Here is a 26,521-nt window from a genome sequence, read left to right as displayed (position 1 = left end):
ATCTATTATTTCCACTCCACTCCCAGATAATCAATCAAGGTATGAGCTGGGAGAAATTTGTGCACGGTCTAAGTCGGTGGGGGGATGGAACAGTCAGCTGTTTGCAGCTTGTCTTTAATTGCACATTTAGAAGACAAAAGAAGATGGCGGAGAGGTGCGAACGGATTTAAGAAGCGATTTAAGGTGGGACGGATCTACAAGTTTTTTCGTAGGCTCTGGTAATTCTAGTGTTAATTGGAGTAGGTATGCTCCAGTAACACCAGCAGGAGGACATAGCTAATGCTAAGCGATAAACCTTGAAGTGCTGTTATACTGCTTCATTGAATTACAGCCTTCCAGAAGCTGTAAAGGTATTTTAAATTGCTGCATGTAGAAATGACATTCCTGTAGATTATTTTGATTTTTTTTTTACCTGAAATACTTTAATTCCTGATTCATTTGTATAACAGTAGGTAAGTAGAGTGTGGATATATTCAAGAGTGTGTCTGGTTAGTATCCAGCCCGTTTGATTCTGTATATTTATAATTTAATGAGTCTTGACAGTTACGTGAAAGAAATCCTGCTTACATCATAATATTTCAGTTATCCGTAATCTAGGTGTAATGGAGCAGTTAGTGCTGGGCGGTATGACAAATTCTACATCACGGTATTTTTCAAAATTATACCGGTTTCACGGTATTTTTTCTCCCATGCATGAGTGGATGTTAACCACATTTTCCACTGCAATTACTGCAGTAGACTGGCTAAGAATAACCAATTCCACTGTCATGAGAATTGTACATTGTACAGAAAAATATTTTAATGTGCGCACAAGTATTAATACAGGTTTGCATGGCCCCATAAAGTGATAGTTTTCAAGGGGGTGACACTAATGAAGAGAAGGAATCACATTGCATGACAGATGCAGTTAAAATATAGAACCTCTTTACTAAACAAAGTTTGCAAACAACTTAAACTAAAATTTTGACAACATATTTTCAACCATCCAAAGAGGCATTTAGACTTAGTAAAATTTCCGGAAGTGCATGTCAAAAGTTGTATTGCTCTGAGCATGTCTTAGAAAAGGAATAAAGAGTAAATATTTTTTGTAAACCAACTACACTTTCTGTTAATGTTAACAATATCTGTCCACTGACACGTTAAAGTGACTTTTTAAACAACTTTACCACTATTAAACTGCATAATATTTAAACTAATAAATAATAACAATAAAATAAATAGTGCAACTTCCAGTAATTCTATTACTTCAAGCCCAGCTGCATTACACAGTATTCACCAAATAAAATAAAACAAGTGCAACTTGGTGATGACATCTTTACCAACTGAACCATCATTAAGGCAAATTGCATTAATATGGACCTTGCTTCAAGCTAAGCTGTATAAATAAAAAATAAAACTGCAACTTGCACTTATAATGCTATTTGTGGTATAGCCCTACGGATGCTTATTAGGGCCACGGTGAAGAAAAAAAACTATATTTCGAGAATAAAGTTGATATGTTGACTTTATTCTCGACATTTCCAGTTTATTCTCATAGTTTATTTTGTCATTGAAGTAGAATGTCGTAAACTAAACTTCATCCTAAAATCAATTTTTTAATTTACTAGATTTTTCAAACTCTGTCATAAGTTAACGTAGCACATTAAATACTTTGTGTTAAGTGTTCCCCGACCCAGTTGTTAATTGCTATGCAGATACAGTGATCTTAAAAAAACCTGTGTATGGTGGAGTGTGCTTCAGTCAAGCTGGCATTTACTAGCTCATGGTATTTCTACATTTTTATGGAATTTTTATTCTAACTTCTAAATTTTGTTCTTTTTGAGTACCTCTTCTATTAAAGTGGCTTGTAATTAATTGTTCATAAAGTCTGGCTAAGCTGATCCCTTATTCAGATGTATTTATGTCACTTACGCTATCCAGTGCCATCTGTTGATGAAAGCAGTTACAGTACATTATAACAACAAGAAAGGCTTGCATATTGCAGAAAACTGTCTGTTAGCTTCTCTCCTGCTGGACTTTGACATATTTTATTTACTTCCCAGCATAGTGTAAAGAGGAAAACATTTGGATCCAGCACTGCTGTTCTACAAACACCTTGTCTGACTGCATATAGGAATAAAAAAGTACCGTCTTCAGACTTTGCAGATAATTTGTTGAGTAAAATATTGATTGCTTGACAGTCCAACTGCAATTTGAAGCCCATTTGGTAGAATTCTGTAGTAAATGGTGTCAAGATCTGTTTTTACATAGAAATGGATCATAATGGTGTTCTTTTCCAACATTAGATAAAAATAAAATATTTAAACTGTTATTTTTTTTTTCTGTGTTGTGACTGGGTTGAAAGCCATTCTAATTCTTCTCACAAACTATTTCATACAAGATTGGGGTTTTGAGATTACAGTTTTATTCAAAAGGAAAGATATATTTGAAAATTTTCTAAATTAAAATTTTTATTAAGTCTAATTTTCTTCACAATTATATAACAAGTTCCTTCAAGTTAGCTAAAGTCAAATATTTTTCACAAAAGAGGTATCAAATGTTCAGTTTGGACAGTATACCCACTCCAAGTTATAATGAACATTATATGGGTTTTTTGACAAACCTTCTACTGATATATTTTATATTTTTAAAGCTTAATATTCATTTGGTTATGTTGTTATTCGCTTGAGGATGACTGGCTCTTAAGTAGAACTCAGCATGGGTGTAATTAGAAGACATCATTTTTGCTTATGTAGTGCCATATGCACATCCTAGCAAAGACAAGTGAAAAGTTGAGTTTTACTGTATAATTTTGACTATGAAGGATTGTTTAAAATGTGTATAAGACAAGGTTGCTTCCTTGTACTGGATTCATGCAATTTTGCAATAAAAGCAGGCACGAGTTTATTTTTAATTAAAATAGCTACACCTTACAACATTTGCCATTTCAATAACTATACTTGTAAGGGAAATTGCTTTTATTCCATTATGAAATTTTGATCCATGTATGCCTCTTCTCCAATTTACCACTTTTTAAAATTTCTACCTTTCTGGAGTTTAAACCCATGGTTAGCAGCATGTTAGTCCAAGCTCTAGTCTGGATCATGCACTCAGATTATAATACCTTTTACTTGCATTTGTTTTTTAAATATGTAAGTGGCTCTGTAGCTTTTCTTCACTGAGCTCACATGCATTACACATTACCTGAAAAGATTTTAACTTAATGGAAATTATTTTATTTTGAAATTTTCAGAAGATATTGTCCTGTCTGTTGAATTTATTTGTTGACCCTATGTGATCTAATCTCCTCCTTTTTCTCTTTTTCCTGTAGGCATTAGATGGATTTCTTTTTGTAGTGAACTGGGATGGGACAATTGTCTTTGTGTCAGACAATGTGACTCAGTATTTGCAGTACAAACAGGAAGAACTCATCAATACCAGTGTGTACAACATTCTTCACATGGATGACAGAGAGGAATTCCATAAAAATCTCCCAAAGTCATGTGGTGAGATTTTATTTTAGCATTTTAATTTTATTTCTTTGCTTCAGTAATGAGTAGATTGCTGGGTTAGAATATTGTAGCTGTATGTGTAGTCTAACTTATTACATGTCCCCTTTGTCTGCAGTGAACGGATTGTCTTGGGGCAACGAAACTCCCAGGCAGAAGAGTCATACTTTCAATTGCCGTATACTTGTGAAATTAGGTCATAATTCTTCCGATGATGGAAATGGCAACCCTCGATATGAAACAATGCAGTGCTTTGCCTTGTCACAACCAAAAGGCATGATGGAGGAAGGTGAAGGTGTGTTGCTTACAGTTTTTCCTAGCTGGTATTTCTTAATACATCACTCTTAAGTTTGTTGGGAGAAGAGATATTTTTACATTTAGATTTACTCTTTAAAGAGGTGTGGCTGATATATCTCAATTAGACCTATATTATGAATCAGTAACTTAGATTCTAATGTTTGTTGATTAGACTAGATAGATTAAATAAAACTTCTGTTAATCCCATGGGGAAATTCAAATGCATACAGCAGCAGAAACAAAAAAAACAAGAATACAGACTCAAACGACATATAATACAGCCAATTAATCAATCAATCAATAAACTTAAGGAACACACTGGTGGGTGGAAGCATTGAATCTCCTGATAACAGTGTGAAGAAAAGTCCCCCAGAGGCGCTTCTTAGCACACCATGGTGGAATGAGCCTGTGGCTAAAAGTGTTCTAAGAGAGATCCAACTCCAAGAGAGGAAGGGGATTTTTCATGATGGCGTCCAATTTTGCCATCATCCACAGTTTCCAGTGTGTCTTGAGCTCATCCTTTGATGAAGCAGGCTTTCCTGATACACAGTGAGTGTTTAGTCATTGTGCATCTTTTGAGCTCAGGTTGCTTCCCCAGGGTACTGTAGCATAGAACACTACACTGGCTACAATGGACTGGTAAAAAAAAAAAAAAAAAATTCCAAAAGTTTGCTGCACACATCAAAAGACCAGAGTCTCCTTAGCAAGTACACTCTGCTTGTATAGAGCCACTGTTTTGTCAGACTAGTCCAATTTGTTGTTTATGTGAACCCCCAGGTACTTGTAGCTCTGGATGACTTCCACATCTTTCCCCTGCAATGGGGACTGGTCTCAGATGCTGCTTGCATGTTTGAAGTCCACCACCAGTTCTTTTGTCTTGCTGGCGTTGAGTTGCAGGTTATTGTCCCTTCACCACAAGATGAATCTACCATGACTTTCCTGTATCTATCTCAATTATTAATGCAGCCTATAATGGTCAAGTCATCTGAAAATTTCTGTAGATGGCAAGCATTGGTATTGTGCTAGACGTATGTTGTGTAAAGGGTAAACTGGAAGGAAGACCGGACATTTCCCTGTGGTTCTCCAATATTACACAACACTATTTCTGACACAGTCCCCCAGCCTCACAAACTGTTGGTCAGGTAGTCCCAAGATTCATGAGATTGTGGGAACATCAAGATTCAAACCCTTGAGCTTTTAAAATATATTTGTAAAGTAATGCTTAAATGTGCGTTCAATATAATACACAATATGAATGTATATTTTATATATCTGTATACATATGAAGTGTTTATATATTTTCACTTGAGGTACTTTAACGTGCAGTAAAAAGATAAACCATTGATGTATTTTTGCAAAAAAAATCATGAAACTTCTATTTGTTACGCTTGTCACGGTACTGAAGAAGCAGAATATCTAGATCATGTTTTATTTTAACATAATAATTAATTACATTTATATGGAACACTTTTCTTGCCACTCAAGGCACTCCGGCAGAGAGGAACCACTTCAACCACCACCAATGTGTAGCACCCACCTGGATAATGCAACGGCAGCCATTATTGCGCCAGTGCACTCACCACACATTAGCTGTTAGGTGGTGAAGGGCTGAGAGAGAGAGAGACTGTTAGAGACAAAGGATGATTAGGGGGCCAGATTAGATGGGGATGTGATGGGCAATTTAGCCAGGAAATTGGGATAAACCCTATTCTTTTCAAAAGATGCCCAGGGACCTTTAATGACAATGGAGAATCAGGACCATGGTTTTACGTCTCATCCGAAAGACGGCGCCATATTTACAGCACAGTGTGTCCATTATTGCACTGGAATCCAAACACAGACCAAAGGGTAAATACTTTATGGTGGTCTTCCAGCAGCAATCCAAGGTTTTCCTAGATGGTTTCCCATCCAAGTACTGTTCTGAAGTTCAGATGTTATGGCTGCTGATCAAACAGTAGTTTGGTGATGGTCATTTTGAGGGAAATAGGTGTACCGTGATTCTTTGTTTGTTGCTTGTTTGAAGATAATTGTTTTTTCTTTTGATGTGTTTGGCCCCTCTTATGGCTCTTATGAGTTATCTCGTGTTGCTGAACTCCTCACCCCTTTTGTAGAGTGTGAGCCTTGCAGCTCTGTCCAAAAATTCATCTTTAGCTTCTTGCATGTGCAGCCATTTTTTTTTTTTTTTTGGTTTCTACCCAGAAACTTGTGACCATAGCTGAGGGTAAAGCTGTAGATAGATTTGTGAATTGGAAAATTTCTCCAAGATCTTAACACCTGCTTCACCACCATGGTCTGCAAAAACTGCTGACACTGCAGATTCAGCCGAAGCTTGAATAAGTGGGGAATACTGTTATCTTATGGCACCCTGTCCGCACTGCACCACAGACAATCATTCCATTTTAGAACTTTTCAGTAATACGATTGCACTAGCTTGAAAATCCATTAGATAGAGCATTGAAAGGTTTAAATGGCATTCTGATAGTAAAGAACACATTCAAACTCCAGTCATGGCTCCGCAACAATCTTTCTGTAATTATGGAATTTAGGTTTAAACCAGTGGTCACCGAATCATTTGATCATGACATTTTCAAATGTAACACCCAAATATTTTACATGTAATAATTATACTATTATTGAAGGCTCTGGCGTGGCGCCATGGTGGCTGATTTCCTTGTTGAACAGGGTGAATATCAGAGTATTACATTCTTAGGTCTGAATTGCAATTTGATTATTGGGTAGTTACCTACTAGGTGACGCTTGTGGTTGGTCAATCAGTTAGTTGCGAGAAGCAGATCATAGATATGTTATACAGTATCTCCCAGATAATACAAAGATAACATGACACGTTTTTGGCCCTTATTGGGGCTCATCAGGTGTACACACTTTTTGCGCCAAAGAAGCTGCGACATCCTCTATTGGAATCCAGTGACAATATGGACACCTACTGAGAGTCTATCAAGATACTGGGCGAGCTGAAAGCTATTAAAGAGGAGCAGATGAAATTGAATAATGATGTCAGAGTCCTAAAATCCATTGCTTCCCATCATGATTTGGAGGTGAAGGTGCTCTACAAAGAACTATAAACGGTGACAAAACCCACTGTGTTGTTTTAGTTATATCTCTTTGCTAGAAGGAAAGTTAGCTTCATTGATTTGACTTGTGAAACCATTGATTTGTGTGCTTTTCAGAAAACTGTTTTTTTGGAATACATATTCAGCCCTCTAAGAGTCAAGAATTGTCAGACTTAAAGAAGGGGCCAAGAATGTCAATTCAGTTTACTTTCTGTCCTAAATGTGGCAAAGGTGGTTACCAAAACTCTCAAAATTTGCCCCAGAAATCATGCAGGGTCATGTGTAGAGTGGTTGTGCTGATGCTGCCAGTCCTCCGCCCCTTATAATTAAATTTCTGGGGTTTTTGGACCGCCAGTAAATTCTGAAGGAGGCACATCGTATTCAAAATATCACTTTTAAAGGCTCCTGGATCCACTTCTTCCCAAACTTCATTTATTGGGCAATGCAGGAATTCCATGGTGCCAGTTGCCCAGAAAATGCATGGCACTGGACTTCAGACATATTTGCTCTATCGCACAAAGTTGAAAATAAGTCTCAGATCAGTGCATCACCTGTTTGATTCCTCCTTTTGAAGCACGTGTGCGAATGACAATTTTGTGTCAACTGGCACTTTCATGCTGTGAAGATCTCTGTATTTACCTTGAGTTACACTGTACATTGTTGATCAAGTTCCACTTCAAGTTTTGGCTGTGGAGTGGCTGTTCAGGTTTTTTTTTTTACTTACTTAAAATTTTATTATTGACTAGTCTCAGCTTTTGGACTGTCCTTTATATTTTTCATATGATGTTGGTTATTCTCTGTTAGTGTGCACTGGTATCAAATTGGGAGACTTTTTTAGTTTATTTGTTTGATTGGTTGGGGGTAATAGGGGTGCATGAGCCTGATGGCATCTTCAGCATCATTGTGGATCGTCAGGTGCTGCAGTTAATCCTCTCCCTCCGATATTTTGTGTTCTTTTTGTTCTCTGTACTGCGCATATTGTTTAAAGATATAATGTACTCCATTTCAATAATAATGTGGGTGAGGATCGGGAAGTGGGGGTGGTTTTGAGACTCTTCTTGCCCTTCATTGTCATGTTTCTTTTTATTGAACTTTTGGGATGCCTGCTTCCAGAGGTGGCTTGGGTGGTTTTTGTGGTTACTTATTGTGAGGTTCCAGCTGTTAGGGGTAATCTGTTGGTCAGTGTGTAGGTTGATGAGAAACCCAAACCCTGAGCTGGGGGGACTTTTGCTTTTTTTATGTCTGTGACAATATCTATCGTTGCACAACAGCATATTTATACTTTCTTTTCCTGTCGTTTTGCTCTATCTCCTGTGTGTCCGTTTTCTCTGTCAGGCTATGGCAAAGCTTAGCATTCTTTAATGGAATGTCAGGGCCTTGAACTCAGGTCGGTGGCTGTTGCTTCCTAGATCTCCTACACCATCATCAAGTGGATGTGGCTTTAATTCAAGAATCACATCTGTTGGCTGCAATTGTTTCATGTTGTAATAAAAAGAATTACAAGGATGCAGAGTCTTCCTCTGTTCACTCAAAAAGATGTGACATCCTTATTTTAAAATGCCATAACTTACAAATTAAGTTGTAATCAGGTGGCGACAATGTGGGTTGTTTCTGTTACTTGAAGGCCGAGCTGGGAGGTCGTAAATCACTCTTCATTGCTGCCTATGGCTATACCCTGAATTGCCATTCCTTTTCCTCCAACTTCACTGGCTGTCTTCTTAAATTCTTTGACTGTGAACTTCTGGTCGGCATTGAAGCGAATGTGGCCCCAAATTCATTATTAGACTCACCCATTGGCACGCGCATGCCTCATTCCACATTTTCTTTATGTAATTTTACTGCCCATCTTAATTTAATAGATTTGTTTTGGTTACTTAATCCTTTAGTCAGAGAATTCTCTTTGTTCTCCTCTTGACATAATTCGCAATCTCATATTGATTATATTTTCATATGACGTAACTTTGCTTCGTTCATGTCAGTTGCCACTTTGGTCTCATCTGCTTTATCGGGCCATAAATTCAATCATTTGCAGCTGAGCCTTCCGTTTTTAACATATCATGCCCCAAGGTGGGGATTCAGCACGTCTCTCCTGAAAAACAAATCAATTTTGCAAACAACTTGTTGTCAAAAAGATGAGCTATTAACATTTAATATTGGCTCTGTAGATGATACAGGTGCCATCTGGAAGGCTGTTAAAGCTTTTATTTGTGGCTTTACTTGTCTCCTTTTTCTCACCCTTGGCACACGCTAAACTTCAGCGAATAAAGGACCTTGAGTCTAAATTGTCATCCTTACAAAGAGTTTGCCCCCTTGTTGTTAATGAAGATCATGAACTTCTGATTGCTAACAGCAGAACTAAACTTAATAGCCTCGTAAACCATAGAGTTGAATTCTTAATCCATCATACCAGGGCTTGCTATTGCATCTCCAGGGACAGGCCAAACAAACTTCTTGCTGCTAGAATTGAGAAAAATTCCTTCTTTGCCTTCATACCTTCTATCCTTACAAAATCTGGCTTGATTTCAATTGATCCCCAAATAATAAATGATCAATTCTCAGATTACTGCTCTAAACTAGACTCCATGAACACAGACAAGGCCCCATGAATAGATGGGTTCCTGCCTGAGGTAATCTCTGTATTCTGGCAACATTTATCCCTCCCCTCTCTGAGATGATTAATGAAGCTACTTCATCTTGCCATTTAAACCCCAGTATTAATCCATCCATTTTCCAACCCGCTGAATCCGAACACAGGGTCACGGGGGTCTGCTGGAGCCAATCCCAGCCAACACAGGGCACAAGGCAGGAACCAATCCTGGGCAGGGTGCCAACCCACCGCAGGACACCACAGTATTAATGCTGTAGTTATTACTCTTATTTTTGAAGCAAGGTAGAGACCCTACTCTCTGTCAGAGTTACAGATCTCTCTCTCACACATATTAAATTGGATGCAGTAAGTTGTCCCGATCAGTCTGCTTTTGTACAGTTACGGCTAGCCTCTGATAACATGAGAAGACTTCTGCATGTCATTGATTCAGATCCCCCTCTATATGGTCCTGCTGCACTTCTCTCCCTTGATGCAGAGTATTCCTTTGACTGCAAGAATTGGCAGTTTCTGTCATTGACAGAATGGGCTTTGGTTCAAGTTTTGTTAATCTGGTGTAGACTCTCTTACTCTTTCCCCCTCTACAGTTCTCCTGTCTAATTCAAATATCTCACTTCCCTTCTCTATTAATAGGGAGCTAGGGCAGGCTGTTCTTTGTCACCCATTCTCATCAACTTATCTCTCAAACTGCTTACAGTTGCCATCTGTAATTCTCAGCTCTAACCTCCATTACAGTTTCAAACTAGTCATATAATATCCTTATGCTGACGATATCCTTGTCTGCCTAGGTAATGCCCCATCTAATATCCCTTGTATGCAGTTAGAAAATTAATTGGTCCAAATCTTCTCTTCTGCCTCTTAATGATATGTGCTGTCAATTATTTCCACCATCTGTCATCTCTGTATCTAGTAGTTTATTTATATTTGAGATATTTGAGGTTGATATTACTGCTTCAGTCTCAGACATATCATCTAACAACTATCGCTGTAGCTTTTCTGATGTGAAAGCCTCCATTAACAGCTCATCCAAAATTTCTTTCTTTTCAGTCTTGTTTGGCCATTATCAAAATGAATACTGTACCCCATTTCAACTTCATTAACTCTGTTGCCTCTTCACCCTCTTACTAAATATTGGGCTGAAGTCAGGTCAGTTATTTCAAGGTTCCTGTGGAATGGTAAGAGACCAGACCTTAAACATTAATTCCTGGTTAGTGAAACATTGAGTGCCGGTGTATCGCTGCTTGACTTATACCTACAGTATATCACTGGGCTTTCATCCTCTGCCCTTGTAGTCATGGTTGTGTCCTCTGTCTCGTTCTCCTCTGTGGCTCCCTATAGAATCTTCCCTTGCTTTCCCACTTTCTCTTCAGGGTCTCCTGTTTACCTCATTAAAGTCTAAATCCTCTAAACTTTCCTTGGGACCTATCTTGTCATATGCTATCAACATCTGGCATCATATGGAAAAGTTACTTGCACCCTCTGGTAAATGGCACTTTGTCTCTCCTATATTTCATAACCCTTCTTTATCAATAGGTGGCCAGCCCTGTGTATGTCCTCCATGGCAGCGTATGCAAATTGGTGTGTAGGGGATCTGTTTAATAGTTCAGGAATTATGACGTTGCAGTCTTTACAAGCCCATTTTAATTTCCCTTGTTCTAGATTTTTTTTCTACTTACAACTCAGTTCAATGCTCAGAACATGTGGATTTCGCTGACTGTCCCCCCTACCGAATCACTCATTGTGCTGTCTGTTTTGATCTCTTCCCTCTACTCTTTACTTTGTAAAGCATCTTATAAACCTCCAGCCTTGATTTCCCTTTGGTCCAGAAATATTTTTTCTTTCTCCACTCATCTCTCTGTAGACTGTTTTCTCCAATGTAAGATTTTGTTCTAGGAAACCAAATTATCAGCACATCCAGTTCAGAATTATTCACTGGTTTTTTCCTACTCCTTGTAAACGGCATCAAATTGGCCTCACTGCTGATCCTCTGTTTTGTTCCCTTGGTTTACCTGGCACTTTTCTCCACATGTTCTGGCACTGTCCTTCTGTCTTTTCTTTTTGGACACACGTTTATCACCTACTGTTTCCCTTTCTCTCCTGCAGTATTCCCCTGCTGCCTCAAATCTGTTTTCTTTTAGACTTTTGTAAGCTATTTTGTCTGGGTATGTTGGCAGCCAAATTAATTATCACCTCCTGCTGGAAGACACCTGAATGCGTTACTGTTGACAACTGGCAGGCCTCCATCTATAACTTTATTTATTTGAAGTTGTCTGCGGTGTGAATTAGTGGTGTTTCCAGTGATGTAATCGAAGCTTGGCCTGCTGCTGCTCAGTTATTTAAAAATCCGGGTTTGTAACACCTTGACTTTGTCTTTCTGTAACACAATTCCTTAGTTCATTTTTTTCTCTAAGCTGTCAACTAGATTCTCTCAAATATGTTATTATTTATTTATTCTTTTACCTCTTGGCTCTGGCTGAGCAGGTGATGGTGGGAGTGGGTGGGTTGTGTTCCTATGTATTGTATGTATGATTTATTTAACACTAGAATTACCAGAGCCTATGAGAAAACTCGTAAATCCGGCCCACCTTAAATCCATTTGTACCTCTCCGTCAGCGTCTCTTGTCCTGTAAATGTGCCGATTTAAGACGAGCAGCCTGCTATTCCATCCCCCCACACCTGCAGAGCGTACACAAAGTTCTCCCAGCTCATGCCTTGATTGATTATCTGGGAGTGAAGTGCTGGAGTTTTAGAGTGGAAATAGATCGTTATTTGGAACACATGCATTTCATGTGTGTTCCGTTTCTACAATAATCTGTGTAAAAACATTGTTAAAACAAACGTTTTTCATATTTTAGTAGTAAATGACAAAATGTTGGCATAAACTATATAATGTATAAGCTTGAAGTCCTGTTACTAGTAGCGCTATTACTTAGTCAGATCAGGAGAGGCGGGGAGCTGGTGTTAGAGCGAGATCGTGATTGAGAGAATAAAACTGAAAAAGCTTTTACAAGTACCATAAATTGATACCCAATGTCCCATATATTTGTCTTTCTCTTTTTTTCTCCGTGCTGCACAAGGCATGCACGGGGGCCACTGAGAAAAGAAGAGTATTCATTGTTCAACTTGCACAGGAACTTCGTCGTTGCATCTTACTAGAAAAGGCGATGGAAAAAAAAGGAGGATACAACACCGACAAGCTTCTGTTCCAAGACAGCCACTTCCCCAGGAAAGTAAACCGAGTCAGCGTCAAGTGCCCTTTCAATGTAATAGAAACCACAGCATTGAGAGAAGTGTGCGCATTGCAACAGGTACACATGTCGTAAATGTAGAAAGGATGGTTCTTGCGTGTGTGTAAACTGTTAACATTTGAATGTGATGATTGCATATAGCGCTGAACTGACCTCTCTGTACTATTGTTTCCTCTGCATGTCCTGGAGTACAAAACAAACAGCACCATACAGCAACATGTGGGGACTGGCAAGATCGGGGGAAAAAAAGCACACGAAACACGCGGTCAGTGATTTCTACCGCAAGATGTTGTGCGAATGAATATGGATAATATAAATAATGTTGCATCCATGCCACAATGTTTTCCAAAATGTACTATACAGGTCATAAAATGAGTTATTCCAAATATATATATATATATGTCTTTTATCCATCCAGATCAGAGAATGTCCAGTTCCATTGCCTCAAAACACCACTCACATCTACAGTTATTCCCAGTTCAAGATAAAAAGTAACAGGGTCAGATCCATGAGTTTTGGTGGGGGGCGGTAGTATGCATTGTGGTCGTGACTGAAAGAGTAAGTGAAAGCAAAAACAGTAACTTTTACAAGTCCTATAAATGTACAGCGGCTATTACAGACACAAACCAAATGTATGTGTGTACTGTATAATATTAACAATAAGAGCAGCTCACTACTGAAAACAGCAAATACAGGAGTCAGTCGGAATTGAACCGGGGACTATTGATTACAAGTCAGCAAATCTTACCGCTACGCCACGGAAGCTGTTGTATCGTCCTTGAACCTTTTGTGAAAGTGTTTATTTGATCTTTGGACTTCAGGCTTCACACATCCTATACTTTATGCCTACATTTTGTAACATTTATTACTAAAATATGAAAAAGTTTCTGTTTTAACACTGTGTTTACAAAGATTACTGTAGAAATGGAACACATATGAAATGCATGTGTTCCAAATAACGATCTATTATTTCCACTCTAAAACTCCAGCACTTCACTCCCAGATAATCAATCAAGGCATGAGCTGGGAGAACTTTGCGCATGTTCTGCAGCTGGAATGGCAGGCTGCTTGCTGCTTGTCTTAATCAGTACATTTACAGGACAAAAGACGCTGACGGAGAGGTGCGAACAGATTTAATGTGGACAGGATTTATGAGTTTTCTCGTAGGCTCTGGTAAATCTAGTGTTAATAAAACGTTAATCACAAAAAAAAACAAATGAAGGTTTGTGTGTGGATTTCGCAGTTAAGGAACATCAAATTGACACACTTCTCTAATCTGTAAAATATGATGCAAGGTCTCTATGACCATGCTGCTTTTCAGGCTGAGAAGCCCTGTGAACACCTGAAGTTACTGAAATTGGAGTTCAGCTGACGTTTCCTAGATTTAATTTACATGGAAGAAGTAATGACATTTATTACAAGCTCTTTCTTTCCTATTGATATCGATGTGGTACCTACAAAGTTAGAGGAGGCCTTTGCTTTGCTAAATTGAACTGACATGGAAGTAATTGAACTGAAAAGTAAGATCAAGTGATCGCATACTTTTTGAAAATTGTGAATAAAGAGAAAGCTCATCTCCTTGTATCAAGTTATCGGAAGGTAAAAGGCTATTTTGGTTCAAAATACCTTTGTGAGATGGCATTTTCTCAAATGAAATAAATTAAATCAAAGTGGAGCACACATCTGACAGACAGACATTTAAAAGACTGTTTTAGGCTGGCTATATCCAATTTTAACCCCATTACAAGATACTTACTGATAAGATCCATTTATTGGTGTAGATGAGTAATGTTCCCCCACCCCCTTTAGACAGAGATATAGAGATTGATAGAGAATATAGAGATAGATTAATTTATAGCACAATATTGAAATAAATTACCCAGGAAAACTATGGTAGATCCAGGCCTTTGAGTCTGAAGTGTGATCTCCACCATATAAAGGTAAAGACCACTGGGTTTAGACATTTATTGGTTTTAAACTGTTATCAGTTTGACACCTTACAGAATAATATGTGCTTTTAAGGTTTATGTCCTCCCAGCAAAAACTCAAAGTAAATTTCTTTTGTAAAAAGTGCCAACAGTAATAACACATTTCATTTAATTGTGCCTTTCAAGTCATTCCAGAGCACATTACATGATAAAACCATAAAATATTATCAACACTATAGATACATATTCAATGAAAATATACACAAATGTATTCCTTCCTTTTCATAAATATTTATGCATCAAAATATTACTGTATAATATTTTTTATAATATGTACTTTACAGTACAGGGCTCCAGACTATGACTTAAATGGTTGCTAATACTACCAAAAATCAGCTTTGTTGGTTATCATTTCTACTTAGTTCACCAGTGGTGAATGAAATCATTGGAACTTTTAAACTAATGATAATATAACTGATGAAAAAGGCCATTTTTTTTTTATTGTTGAGTGTATGTGCTGTTAATATTTGTTAGATAATCGAGAGCTGCATTGCACCAAAGGCTGGCTTATACTTGATGCAGGCTCACATCAAAAATGTCAGACTTGGAAAAATTTCAAGGAGAGGCTGGTTACACTTGTGATAGAATGATGAACGAAGGGCTAAATATGACACAACAGGTCATCAAAACGCAAGGGTGACATATATAACATTTGAAATGTTTCTGTACATCATGTAGAACACCTATTATGAAGACATCTGTACCCCATGGAATTCTGTGTCCATTCTGATTTGGTGCAGGTGCACTGAGATATGATTGTCGCGGATCTTTATGTGCCTTTTGTGTTTTGATTTAACGTATGCTCAATGCAAAATGCATCCCCGTCCATTATTAAAAATGCATGTTAAAATGGTGTTGAAAAATCCCACTTGTTAGCTGTTTTTTTGTTAGTCATTTTGGCATTCACACTGTTTGTTCTGATACTAATTCATTCTTCTTCAACAAAGAAACATGGAAAAACAAGTTTTGTAAAATTATTAACAATAGTTATAATTATTCATTTCTCAACACCCAAGAACTCTGTACAAAGACATATAAAAGACAAATCATAAAAATAAATGTACAGTAATCCCTCTTCCATCACGGGGGTTGCGTTCCAGAGCCACCCGCGAAATAAGAAAATCCGCGAAGTAGAAACCATATGTTTATATGGTTATTTTTATATTGTCATGCTTGGGTCACAGATTTGCGCAGAAACACAGGAGGTTGTAGAGAGACAGGAACGTTATTCAAACTCTGCAAACAAACATTTGTCTCTTTTTCAAAAGTTTAAACTGTGCTCCATGACAAGACAGAGATGACAGTTCTGTCTCACAATTAAAAGAATGCAAACATATCTTCCTCTTCAAAGGAAACAGAGAGGAAAGCAAACAAATCAATAGGGCTGTTTGTTTTTAAGTATGCGAAGCACTGCCGGTACAAAGCTGTTGAAGGAGGCAGCTCACACCCCCTCCGTCAGGAGCAGAGAGAGAGAGAGAGAAAATCAAACTGAAAAATCAATACGTGCCCTTTGAGCTTTTAGGTATGCGAAGCACCGTGCAGCATGGCACTTCAGGAAGCAGCTGCACACAGAAGGTAGCAACGTGAAGATAATCTTTCAGCATTTTTAGACGAGCGTCCGTATCGTCTAGGTGTGCGAACAGCCCCCCTGCTCACACCCCCTACGTCAGGATCAGAGAAAGTCAGCGCAAGAGAGAGAAGAAAAGTAAGTTGGGTAGCTTCTCAGCCATTTGCCAATAGCGTCCCTTGTATGAAATCAACTGGGCAAACCAACTGAGGAAGCATGTACCAGAAATTAAAAGACCCATTGTCCTCAGAAATCCGCGAACCAGCAAAAAATCCGCGATATATATTTAAATATGCTTACATGTAAAATCCGCGATAGAGTGAAGCCGCGAAGCGCGATATAGCGAGGGATCACTGTACTAATGTACTTCCACTCTATACATGGTGCTTTGCTCTTAAACATTTGGTCAGGTTGTTGTTTTTCCTCGTGGTGTTTGGGGGTCATTTCCACAAAAAAGGTATCAATAAAATAAAATGATTCCTTGTCTGTCATGATCACACCTTTAAATTAGGGGAGGATTTAATTTTTTATAGCAGGTATCATTATCCTATAATGGAGTACAATACAGGGCACCGTTTGCTATAGAACAAAGACTCGCAAGTAAAATGTATAAAACTACAGTACCTCTAAGTTGTGTTTCCTTATTATGCTGAACATTACAATATTATATGAATTCTTTAATTTTTTAATGGTATATTACATTTTTTGTAAATAAATGTCTATTCGTTAATCTACAGTATATCATTTTTAAAGTATTGTAGCTGTTCTGTTATCACCTGACAGATAATCTAGATTTTACTGTATTTAAATTGCATTATGCATTAAAATCCCCATTTGTTGCATGCGTGCAAATACGCGGATATGCTGGGTTGTATTGTTCTTCAGTCACCAGGCTTCCGTCCTTCCCTTTTCTTTCTTCCTGCATCTCCATATAACAAACTGCCACACAGAAAATGTCTTGGTGAAAGTAAAGTGAGCTGCAACCTTTGAAAACTGAGTATTCGATATTTTTAAACAAGATATAAATTTAAATTTGTACATTTATAATTAGTAATCCAAATTATTTAAAATTAATATAACAATTTACTTAAATAATGTCTTAACTATGAATGATTTATTGCATTTCATCATAATACTATAATGGCAATTATTAATTTTAGTATTATAAAGTTTTAAGAATATTTAGTGCTGGATGAAGCAGTCACATTTTATTGTTTCTAGTAGGTAGAATTTCCATTATACACCATTTGTGTTTGCTGCTTGTTTCTATTCTGAGAAAACCAACGGTGCCTTACATATTTCAGTTTAGTGTAATTTATTTGTAACCTGCCATTACCCAGTACCATAATAAACAGTAACTCAAGACCCACCGGTGGCAGCCTAAAAGTCTTGATCCAGTGGTTGAGAAATACTGCATTAGGATAAGGAGAAATCTGCCAACATGCAGCCCGAGTGTATTTTTCACTGGGTGACTGGTCAGGCAATGTCTATTCTGGACTCAGCACAGATATAATGCGCCAGCTAAATCACAAGTAATCTGGTATGCTTGGAATCAAGACTTTTCTCAAATACAACATGCCACAATTGTACTGCAAATTATCAGGAACTGCCTATTCTGAAACAAAGTCATTCCATAAGTGACACGCCATAATTGCAGTCCAGTCAGCTGACTGTGCTTATTCTGGACTTGAACCAGATGTGATTAGTCACAGTTGCACCACAACTGTCAGCCTTTTCTAATCTGCATTCAACTCCGCAGTGGGCTAGCGATTGTGCACTGAACAAGATTGTCATAGACAGTGCAGGAGCACAATTGGAATCAGAGGTCAAATGTAGTGTGCTAGTTGAGATGGGCTGCTCATTGGTGAAATAAAGACCTTTCTGGTGTTGGAGTCGGAAGAAATGTAAAGAGGAACACACTGGGATTTTGCCCTCATACAGCCTTCACTGTGAGGCTTCTGGCAGGTCTCAGTTTCTTTCACAGCAAGGCTGCTGTGTCCGAATTTGTGCTGCTCATGTAATGTGCAGTTTACTATTGTGTTACACAACTACATACAGTTTTTAGCTGTCCAAGAATGTAACAATCATATAACTGCAATATTTATTCAATGTGCATTATATAACACATATCAAATAAGAGTTTCATATGCACAATATGTCATGTCCGTGAACTTTTCCTTCCAAATTCTACCGAAGTCAATATTATGAATTTTCCAAAAAAAAAAAAAAAGCCAACATAAAAAGGTTAATGTGAACTCTTTTGGTCATGTTTTATTTCTCAGAGGCCCATCCCTAATGTTTAACCAATGTGCCGGTTACAGGGCCCAGATGTGCCGATTACAGGGCCCAGATGTTGGCTCACATTCCCAGTGGCTTTTTTTTATTTTTTTTTATTTTAAATTGCACACATACTGTATGCTGGTTTGTTTGATAGCTTTGCAGTCTGTCTAATATACCACATCGTTGAATGCCACACTAACTTAATGGGATTTAGATCTTGAGAACTGTAGAAACAAAGAGTTTTTCTTAATACAGTACCTCACTCAGCTTGCTTCAAGAATAGCTGAGGGGGTGGGTAGGAACTCGCTGCATTGTTTAGGAAGTAAAATACTTCTCCTACACTGGAAGAGATACAGAACTTTGAAGCGTATATTCAGCCAGGTTGAATTTGAATCTTAGTATTTCTAGTATAAATGTCTTTTGTAAAATACATTTGTAAAATGAAAAGCAAAATTAACAGGTGAATGTCAGATTTAGTAGCCCTCTGTTAGATTTGAACTTGGCACAATACTGTCAGTGATCATAAAGAGTATTAAGTTGATTGCTGTTACTGATACAAGAAGCTTATGCTAGCCATGTGTTTATATGGGAACGGTGAGATTTCCTTATATTTATACTTTTATGAGGCTAAATCAAACAGGAATCATGGATAAATTTGTAACCTATTATTTTACTTTGATTTCATACAATTTTGTAATTATGTTAGCCTGGTCTCCTTATTTTGGGGACCAAAATTAATTTATAATTTTATGGAGGTCAGTGTGGTAAGATTGATTATATTTTTGCCAAATTTTTTTTCCTTACACTCATACAATTTCATACAATCAAATGAATTTAGTTCTGTTAAGCTTTAACTACCATTCGAGAGAAAGAGAGGAAGGCGAAAAGCCAGAGTAAAACTTTAAGATTAGAAAAGAGGGAAGAGAAACCTTATCCCCAGTATAAATGATTATTCTAAAACTAGCTGTGTAAGCCCATGCTGTAAAAAGCCCAGGTCCTAGAAACTATTGAAATCGTCAGAAAAAAAATTTAAATGTAGAAATGTCAGGTAATTGAAAGGAACTACTCTGGGCGTCTCTCTCCTAGTTTTCGTTGTGCTGACGTGCACGCCTCGCTTGTGTATTAACGGTGGGAGGAAAAGTGAAAAGGATACTGTTTTGCCAATGTGCTCGTCTCGCTTGTGTAAGAGTTTCTCTCCTTTCTTGGCGGTTTTACTTTGGCAAAAAAGTCGCTTTCTTCTTCTGACTCTAACTTGGGGCCACCTAGCTGGCTCTCTGAGCTTCGTGCTGTAGTAACCTCGCACTTCCGGGCCAGACAAACAGACACACACACCTACTTCTACGCCTAGATGTTTAGTTTTCTGTTTCGTCGGAGGTGGAGCCCTAACCGTGACTTCACCTTTCACTTCCGGGCCGGACAGACACACACACTCTTCTACGCGTAGACGTTTATATATAAGATGTTCCTGCAAGGTTTTTAAAAAATTTTGAAAAGATCCTTTGAGAATTTGATTTTTTCCAATGTCTAATAGTATATAACATCAGTTATCCACAAACTTTAAAGAGGTGAGCTAGGATTTTTCTAGTTGAGCAAGGTAAGTCAATGTGCTAGTAGTGAAGTAAAGGCAATTACAGTTTGCTTATCTGTCTCCACTTTAAGCCCATCTGGGAGTACACTAAACACAGCTTGGATTAGGAGTGATTGTGACACCAATGCTGTCTGATGGGCATTTAAAAATTTTGATGCTGAATGATGTTAATTTGTTGCATGTGGCCCAGTGAGGCTGGAGCTCGATTGTAATGTTCCCAGGTTCGATGTTGTCCAGGAAACATTTTGGACAATTTTAAACAAGCTAGATGTGCTCAATAAAAGAATTTAAGTTGAATAATTGTACGCTTTGCGCATATGGAGCTAGAGTGAATTTTGTGCATGGCTTCCTTTGGCCTTGCCCATGGTAGTGGAGAAGTTGAAATAGAAGACGTTTACTCTGTGGACAGTAATTGTAAACTGTAATTGATCAACTGATTGATTGATTGTAATCTGTGTGCCACATGGACACAGTCAATCTGTGGGTGCCAGAGTTCTGGCTGGGTTGTAGGGGGATCAAATACTTATTTATGTTAATGATATGCAATTCAATTTATAACTTTTATGTAATTTTTTTTTCTGGATTTTTGATTGATATTCTGTCAGTCTCTCCATTAAAACAACCATAAAAATTAGAGACTTTTCATTTCTTTGTAAGTGAGCAAACTTACAAATTCAGCAGGAGATCGCATATGTATTTCCCCCACTGTATAATTTCACCATCTACCACATTCTGTGAAAATGATAGCTTCAGTCAGATTTTAATATAATGCTTTGATCTTTAATCTTATACCATTAGATTTTTGGAGGGTTTAGATCAAAAACAATAAACAAATTGAAATGATCCTTGTGTATGGAAACAACAGTTTAACATGGGGAAAGTGAGGAACTAAAAATTAGAACCAAGAACCAGTCAGAACTGAAATAAACCCCAAATAAAGTTACAAAATGAAATAATGGGAAGTGAAATAAACCTAACCTTGTAATGTGCACTACATACGTATCATACAACAGTAGCAAGCCTACTAAACTAAACTGAGCTTCACATGCTGGTTTATACTTTGTTTGCACAAGAATTTTTCATGTTTACCACCAGACATAAGACAAATACAGTATTCTAGTATTTATTATTGTAACTTTTTAAAATCTTATTAATGTGGCTTAATGGTTTAATCATGTTTAGTTCAACTTATTACAAACAGTAAAGATGATTACAAGCTGTTATTTACATGCCACATGCAATGAATTGAACTTTTAAAGCACTAGACAGAAAAGAAGAGGTAAAAAGAAATATGATGAACTACATACAGCATGTACCACAGAAAGCACTTGCTATTGTTGGTGTGGAAGAGATTGCAGCAGAATTCCGTAGTACAGGACATCAACAATAGTATCGGGTAAAGATGATTAAAGTTGATTTATTTAAAGTTAAAAACTGCTAAAAATCTTGACAGTGTATTGGCATCAAAGTCTAAAATTAGCACTTTGTCATTATACAGTGGTTTTAAGTAAATGTCTACCAATAAAAATAAAAATACCAGTTATTTTTACTCCCTCAGAATCACCACGTTATCCTCTTTCACATTCTGGAAAACATTTTCTATGTTCGCTATGTAAAAATCCGGCTTCATTCTGTTTCATCCTGGCCTGGTTCCAATGCTAAATTCCTTTTTTTAATTTTCTTTTTGTTAATTTCAAAAAGTCCTTAACACTGATTATTGATTGGTATCATGAACTTAATGACAATATGCAGGTGGAAAGCTGTGTGCACGGATAAAAAAAATAAAAAAATATTGTGATCAGTTTTTTTTTTCTTTTCCCATTTATTGTTGCACGTAGTGCACGCATTAAATGAAGTGCATACTTTGCCAAATGCATCATGCTGCCACTGTCCAAGTGCCCAAATTTTGGTTTGTAGATTATGTCAAATATAACATCAGAATAAGTAAGCATTATAATCAAGTTTTCTTTTGAGTACATTAAGTTTTGTGTGTTTGTTTGGAATAGTGAAACTTACTGAAAACATGTTATTTGGTTTTGAGAGTTTGTTTTGTGGAGGTTGGTGTACAGAACGAAAAAGATTGCTCCTTAAGGGGTTGGCGACACTGTATACATTGGTTATGGTATTACATTGCTCAGTAAAGGGTCTAGATCAGGGGTCTCCAACACGTCATCGCAAGCTACCGGTAGCTCACAACCCCTTTCCAAGTAGCTTGCCAAAGGGTTAATGAATCCTACGTAAATTTGAAAACTTGTTTAGTCAAATTAGGGGTGGGCGATCTTTCCAAGAAATCATATCTCGATCCACAATCTGAATTGCAATCTATCTTTTCAATGTGGCATACACTTAAGAGAATATCCGGACTCAAACTCAAGACCTAAGTAACAGTTTATTTTAAATATCAAACAAAATTGAATTCAGTTGTTGTCTCGTTCGCTAGCTAAGCAGAGTTAAGGAACACACCCCGAAGCTGGCTAGAGAGTGATGCAGGCCCCTTCCCTCGGCCCGCTACGTCTCTGTTGGATTTGCGCAAATAAATCGGTAACGCAAGCAAACTATGATACATAGCGAAATGAGAGAAGTCGCAAAATCAACCGGAATGTTCAAGCAAATTATAGAAAAAAATCTGATCTAAATCTGTTAAGTAGTTCTTTCATGAAAAGCGGACAGACAGACCGACATTGGATTTTAAGTATTACTAGGAGGCTCCACCCCCTGCTTGCTTCACTCATCCACCCCCGGGTTTGGTTTACCGGATATACAATTTAAAGAGATTGTTATTTCATGGGAATTGTTACATATGCATTATTTTCACTTTTACTTTAAAACTTTTGTTAAAACAATATTTAGAATTGCAAGATCGCATTGAATTTTGATTCCGTGTTTGGACTTACATTATGACAACGCAACGTATGAGTGAAGTTGTGAAGCCTGTGAGTGAATATCATTTCTTTCTCTCTAAGAAATAAAATGACTTTCTCGAATGTTTGTCCATGCTCTTCGCTTTGTCGTTGACGTGTCATCTAGAACGTATAAAATTATTGTCCTGATAAAATTTATAAGAGCTGAGAGTGCAGGAAGTGTGTCTAACAAAAGCATTCACATGACTGAGATTAGATGACCATGGTCTAGTTTGAAAATAGTTGTAAGTAGGGTGTGACTTGAAAGAATTTCATGTTAAAAGTCTCCGTCTCACGGGACTTCATACTGCAACAATGTTTTTGGAATCTTAATTCTCACTGGCAACACGAATTAGACAATCTACAAGTCTCTGACTTAAAGTTTAAATCTGAACAATATATTCAATCTCTTTTCGCTGTTCCGTTATTTCACTGAGTAATTTCCGTTTGTTTGCGCCAATGCGATCTGTCCTATTCTTTTTTTGAGACTTTGGAATTTTCATACTTCCATTACCTCTAACCTGCTGTGCAAGTGTACTACGCCAACATTTTTGAATTCTTTACGACGTTCTACTTTGTCATCTACTCTTTGTCCTTTATTTCCAGCCCCGGTTGTGGTTAAATTTCTTTCTTGCGGAACATATAATGCTGCTCACGTTGTGAAGGGGGAGTGCTGAACGCACGCTAAGGAGATGCGGTCGGATCAGTTGCTGGAGAGCTGCGTGTTCTGCTTGTCGCGCTGTGTGCCGATTTAAAAGGCTGTACAGCAGTTGTCCTTTTGACACTTCGCGTCTCTGCCGGCCGCGTTTTGAAAGGGTGGGGGTGCTGAACGCACGGTAAGGAGATGCGGTCGGATCATCTGCTGTCTTGCTGCTGCTGGTGAGCTGTGTGTTCTGCTTGTCGCGCTACGCGCCTATACTGCAACTGTCCTTTTGTCTCACTGCCTTGTCTCACGTAACGTCAAAGTGTCTTCCGATAAGATCACGTCTCATCTCCTACCCAAGATTTTTTTTTTATAATAGAGAGATATATTGGTAAACCTTCAAAGTAATGTGTAGTTAAAGTCTCAACAGCATTTCTAGACCTTAGTAGAGCCAGATAACTATAAGAATCTTCACCAAGCAGCTCTGAAAATGTCTGCTTTGTTTGAGTCTACATACCACTGTGAGTCTGCCTTTTGTGACATGAATGTCATGAAATCAAAGTTTAGAACAAGACAAACAGATGAACATTTAAATGATTCCGTAGGAGTGAACCTAAGTGGTTACACTCCACCATACACCTCTCTTGTTGACTCCATGCAGTGCCAGTCATCTGACTAACTAAAAAACGCATCACACATGCAACTGGACTTGTGAAAACAGTGGCATGTAACAATGACAAATGAATAAGTAATACCTGTGTATTTGTAATTGCATTGTTTTGACAGCATTCATGTTTTAATTCAGTAGTGTGAGATACACTAGGAAATGCATACAGACATACAAAATGCACTTGCAGGCATACTAATTTTTTTTTATGATGTTTTATTGCAAAATGTGAGTTGTGGACACCAACATTTTGTAAATGTTAAGGCAAAACAAGCTTATTCAGTTTGTTTGGGTTGAAATAAACTATGAGAATAAACATTAGAAAACATGAGTAGCTCTCTGCCATTTTCATTTTGTAAAAGTAGCTGTCAGTTGAAAAAAGGTTGGAGACCCCTGGTCTAGATTAAAATAAATGGAAGAAAAGTGTCTTTTGCAAATGCAACATGTTTAAACACAATCCAAAATGAGAAAAAAGACAGGCACTAAGATAAATGCTGTAGTCCAGTGAGTCAGTGAAATTATCTCAAACTGGCTGAGAAAAATAATCCAGCAGTCCCTACCTTTGACATAATGCTGTTTTTTTCTGTGCTTTTATTTAAACTTTGAGTACTGGTGAAATCTTCTGAAACACCACACTTGCTGGAGGGAATTTTAGTCCCCATGTCACTATTTGTCCCAAGGTTACAGATAAAATGGGGGAATATATGTTAAACCTTTCTTTAATTAGATCAGTTGCACTAAACTGACTGTGGTCATATTTACAGCACCTGGCAGTTGCGCATAGCATGCTTTCTACATGTGTCGTCTTTGAGCTTTGCCAAACTTTCATGCTCTCTCTTTGCTTCTGCAGGTGGACCTTATTTTCATAATGTGACACGCCTCATTTCTCCTCACGATTACTGTCACTACTGTGGGAACATAGTACGTTCAAATGTCCCACTAGGTACCAAGGAATAATACATCACCAAATTTCAATCAAATCAGTCAAGGCATTTTTGAGATTTTTGGGCACAATATTTAGTTTTTCTATTGTGGTAGGTTAGAATTTACCCTAAATATTGATGTATTGAAATGTCCTTTCTTAGTGAGTACCAACTGCCAAATTTAGCTTTTTAGCTACCGTAAATACCCGCATATAGGACGATACCATGTATAGGACGCAGTGGATTTTTGACCCACAAAATCATGGAAAAACCTGTATACCTGTTTATAGGACGCATCCTGATTTTGAGTTAACGGGGTACTAATTAAAAGCTGTTGCCGCCAGCGCCAGTGATTGTATCCATGCGTTTGTGTTAGGCTGGAGTATCTCTGAACAACAACAAAGAGCGAGAAACATACTAGACGGCGAAAATGACGTATCGGTGACGTGAATATTCAAAATAAAACAATTTCCAAACGTTACAATAAGGCATACAGGTGGATGTATAGTAAAATGAGCTTTCAAACGCCGTGTCATTCTCCAAAATCGATACAGTATTAGCAACGCTACACCTGAAAAATACTTTAATTTGAAATGGTGTGATATGCCAGTGCGGGGGCAACGGCTAATCGCGCGCGGACTGAGGCATACCCTGGTAGCTACAATTGCAGCACTGCTAACCAACTGTCGCTTGAAAACAAACCTTGAAATTCAAATTGGATTCAAACCACTCCTCTCTGTCCCCGTCACACAGCCATCGAAGGCGAAGGAGAGGCACTGACACACACGCACATGATCATAAAGTCCAATATCCCATTACGTAGTTTTAAAGATAGCTGTTCATTATTACTCAGTCAACGTGGCAAAAAGAACACGACAGAGCTATACTGCAAAGTTTAAACTGGAAGTGATCAAGTATGCAAAAGAACACGGGAACAGGACAGCTGAGCAGCAGTTTGGTCTGACAGAATGCGTAATCAGAAAATGGTGAAAAGCCGAAAGTACCATCAAAGAAATGCGATAAGTAAAGAGGGCGAACAGAGGCTCGAAGGCTCACCACCCTAACCTGGAAAAGGCGCTCATTAAATGGATTGAAAGTTTGTCCCTGTGACTTACCGTATTATGTAATTGTCATTGTAAACGCCAGTCTAACAGGTAATTGTCTGTGTGTAAAAGTAAAAGGCAAATTTGAATCTGATGGGGTCAGGGATATCCGGGGAATACGGTAAGGACAGTTTGTGAGGTATCAGCTGCGAT

The 26,521-nt window shown here is 37.9% G+C and overlaps 1 protein-coding gene across 4 annotated transcripts in view; it reads left to right on the top strand.

Annotated features, from left to right (window-relative positions):
• Nucleotides 1–26,521, top strand: part of ncoa3 (nuclear receptor coactivator 3) — a 340,425-nt gene that overhangs the window by 239,183 nt on the left and 74,721 nt on the right. For all 4 annotated transcript variants that reach the window (XM_028811623.2, XM_051932914.1, XM_028811621.2 and 1 more), the window contains 2 exons: nt 3,311–3,485; nt 3,607–3,783. In XM_028811623.2, the coding sequence (XP_028667456.1) occupies nt 3,311–3,485; nt 3,607–3,783 (352 nt within the window). The remainder of the gene's footprint in view (nt 1–3,310; nt 3,486–3,606; nt 3,784–26,521) is intronic.

This window comes from Erpetoichthys calabaricus, chromosome 10 (assembly GCF_900747795.2).
Source record: "Erpetoichthys calabaricus chromosome 10, fErpCal1.3, whole genome shotgun sequence".
NCBI lineage: Eukaryota > Metazoa > Chordata > Cladistia > Polypteriformes > Polypteridae > Erpetoichthys > Erpetoichthys calabaricus.
Note: the sequence above shows the minus strand (reverse complement) of the source record. Positions and strands in the feature narration are given on the sequence as shown.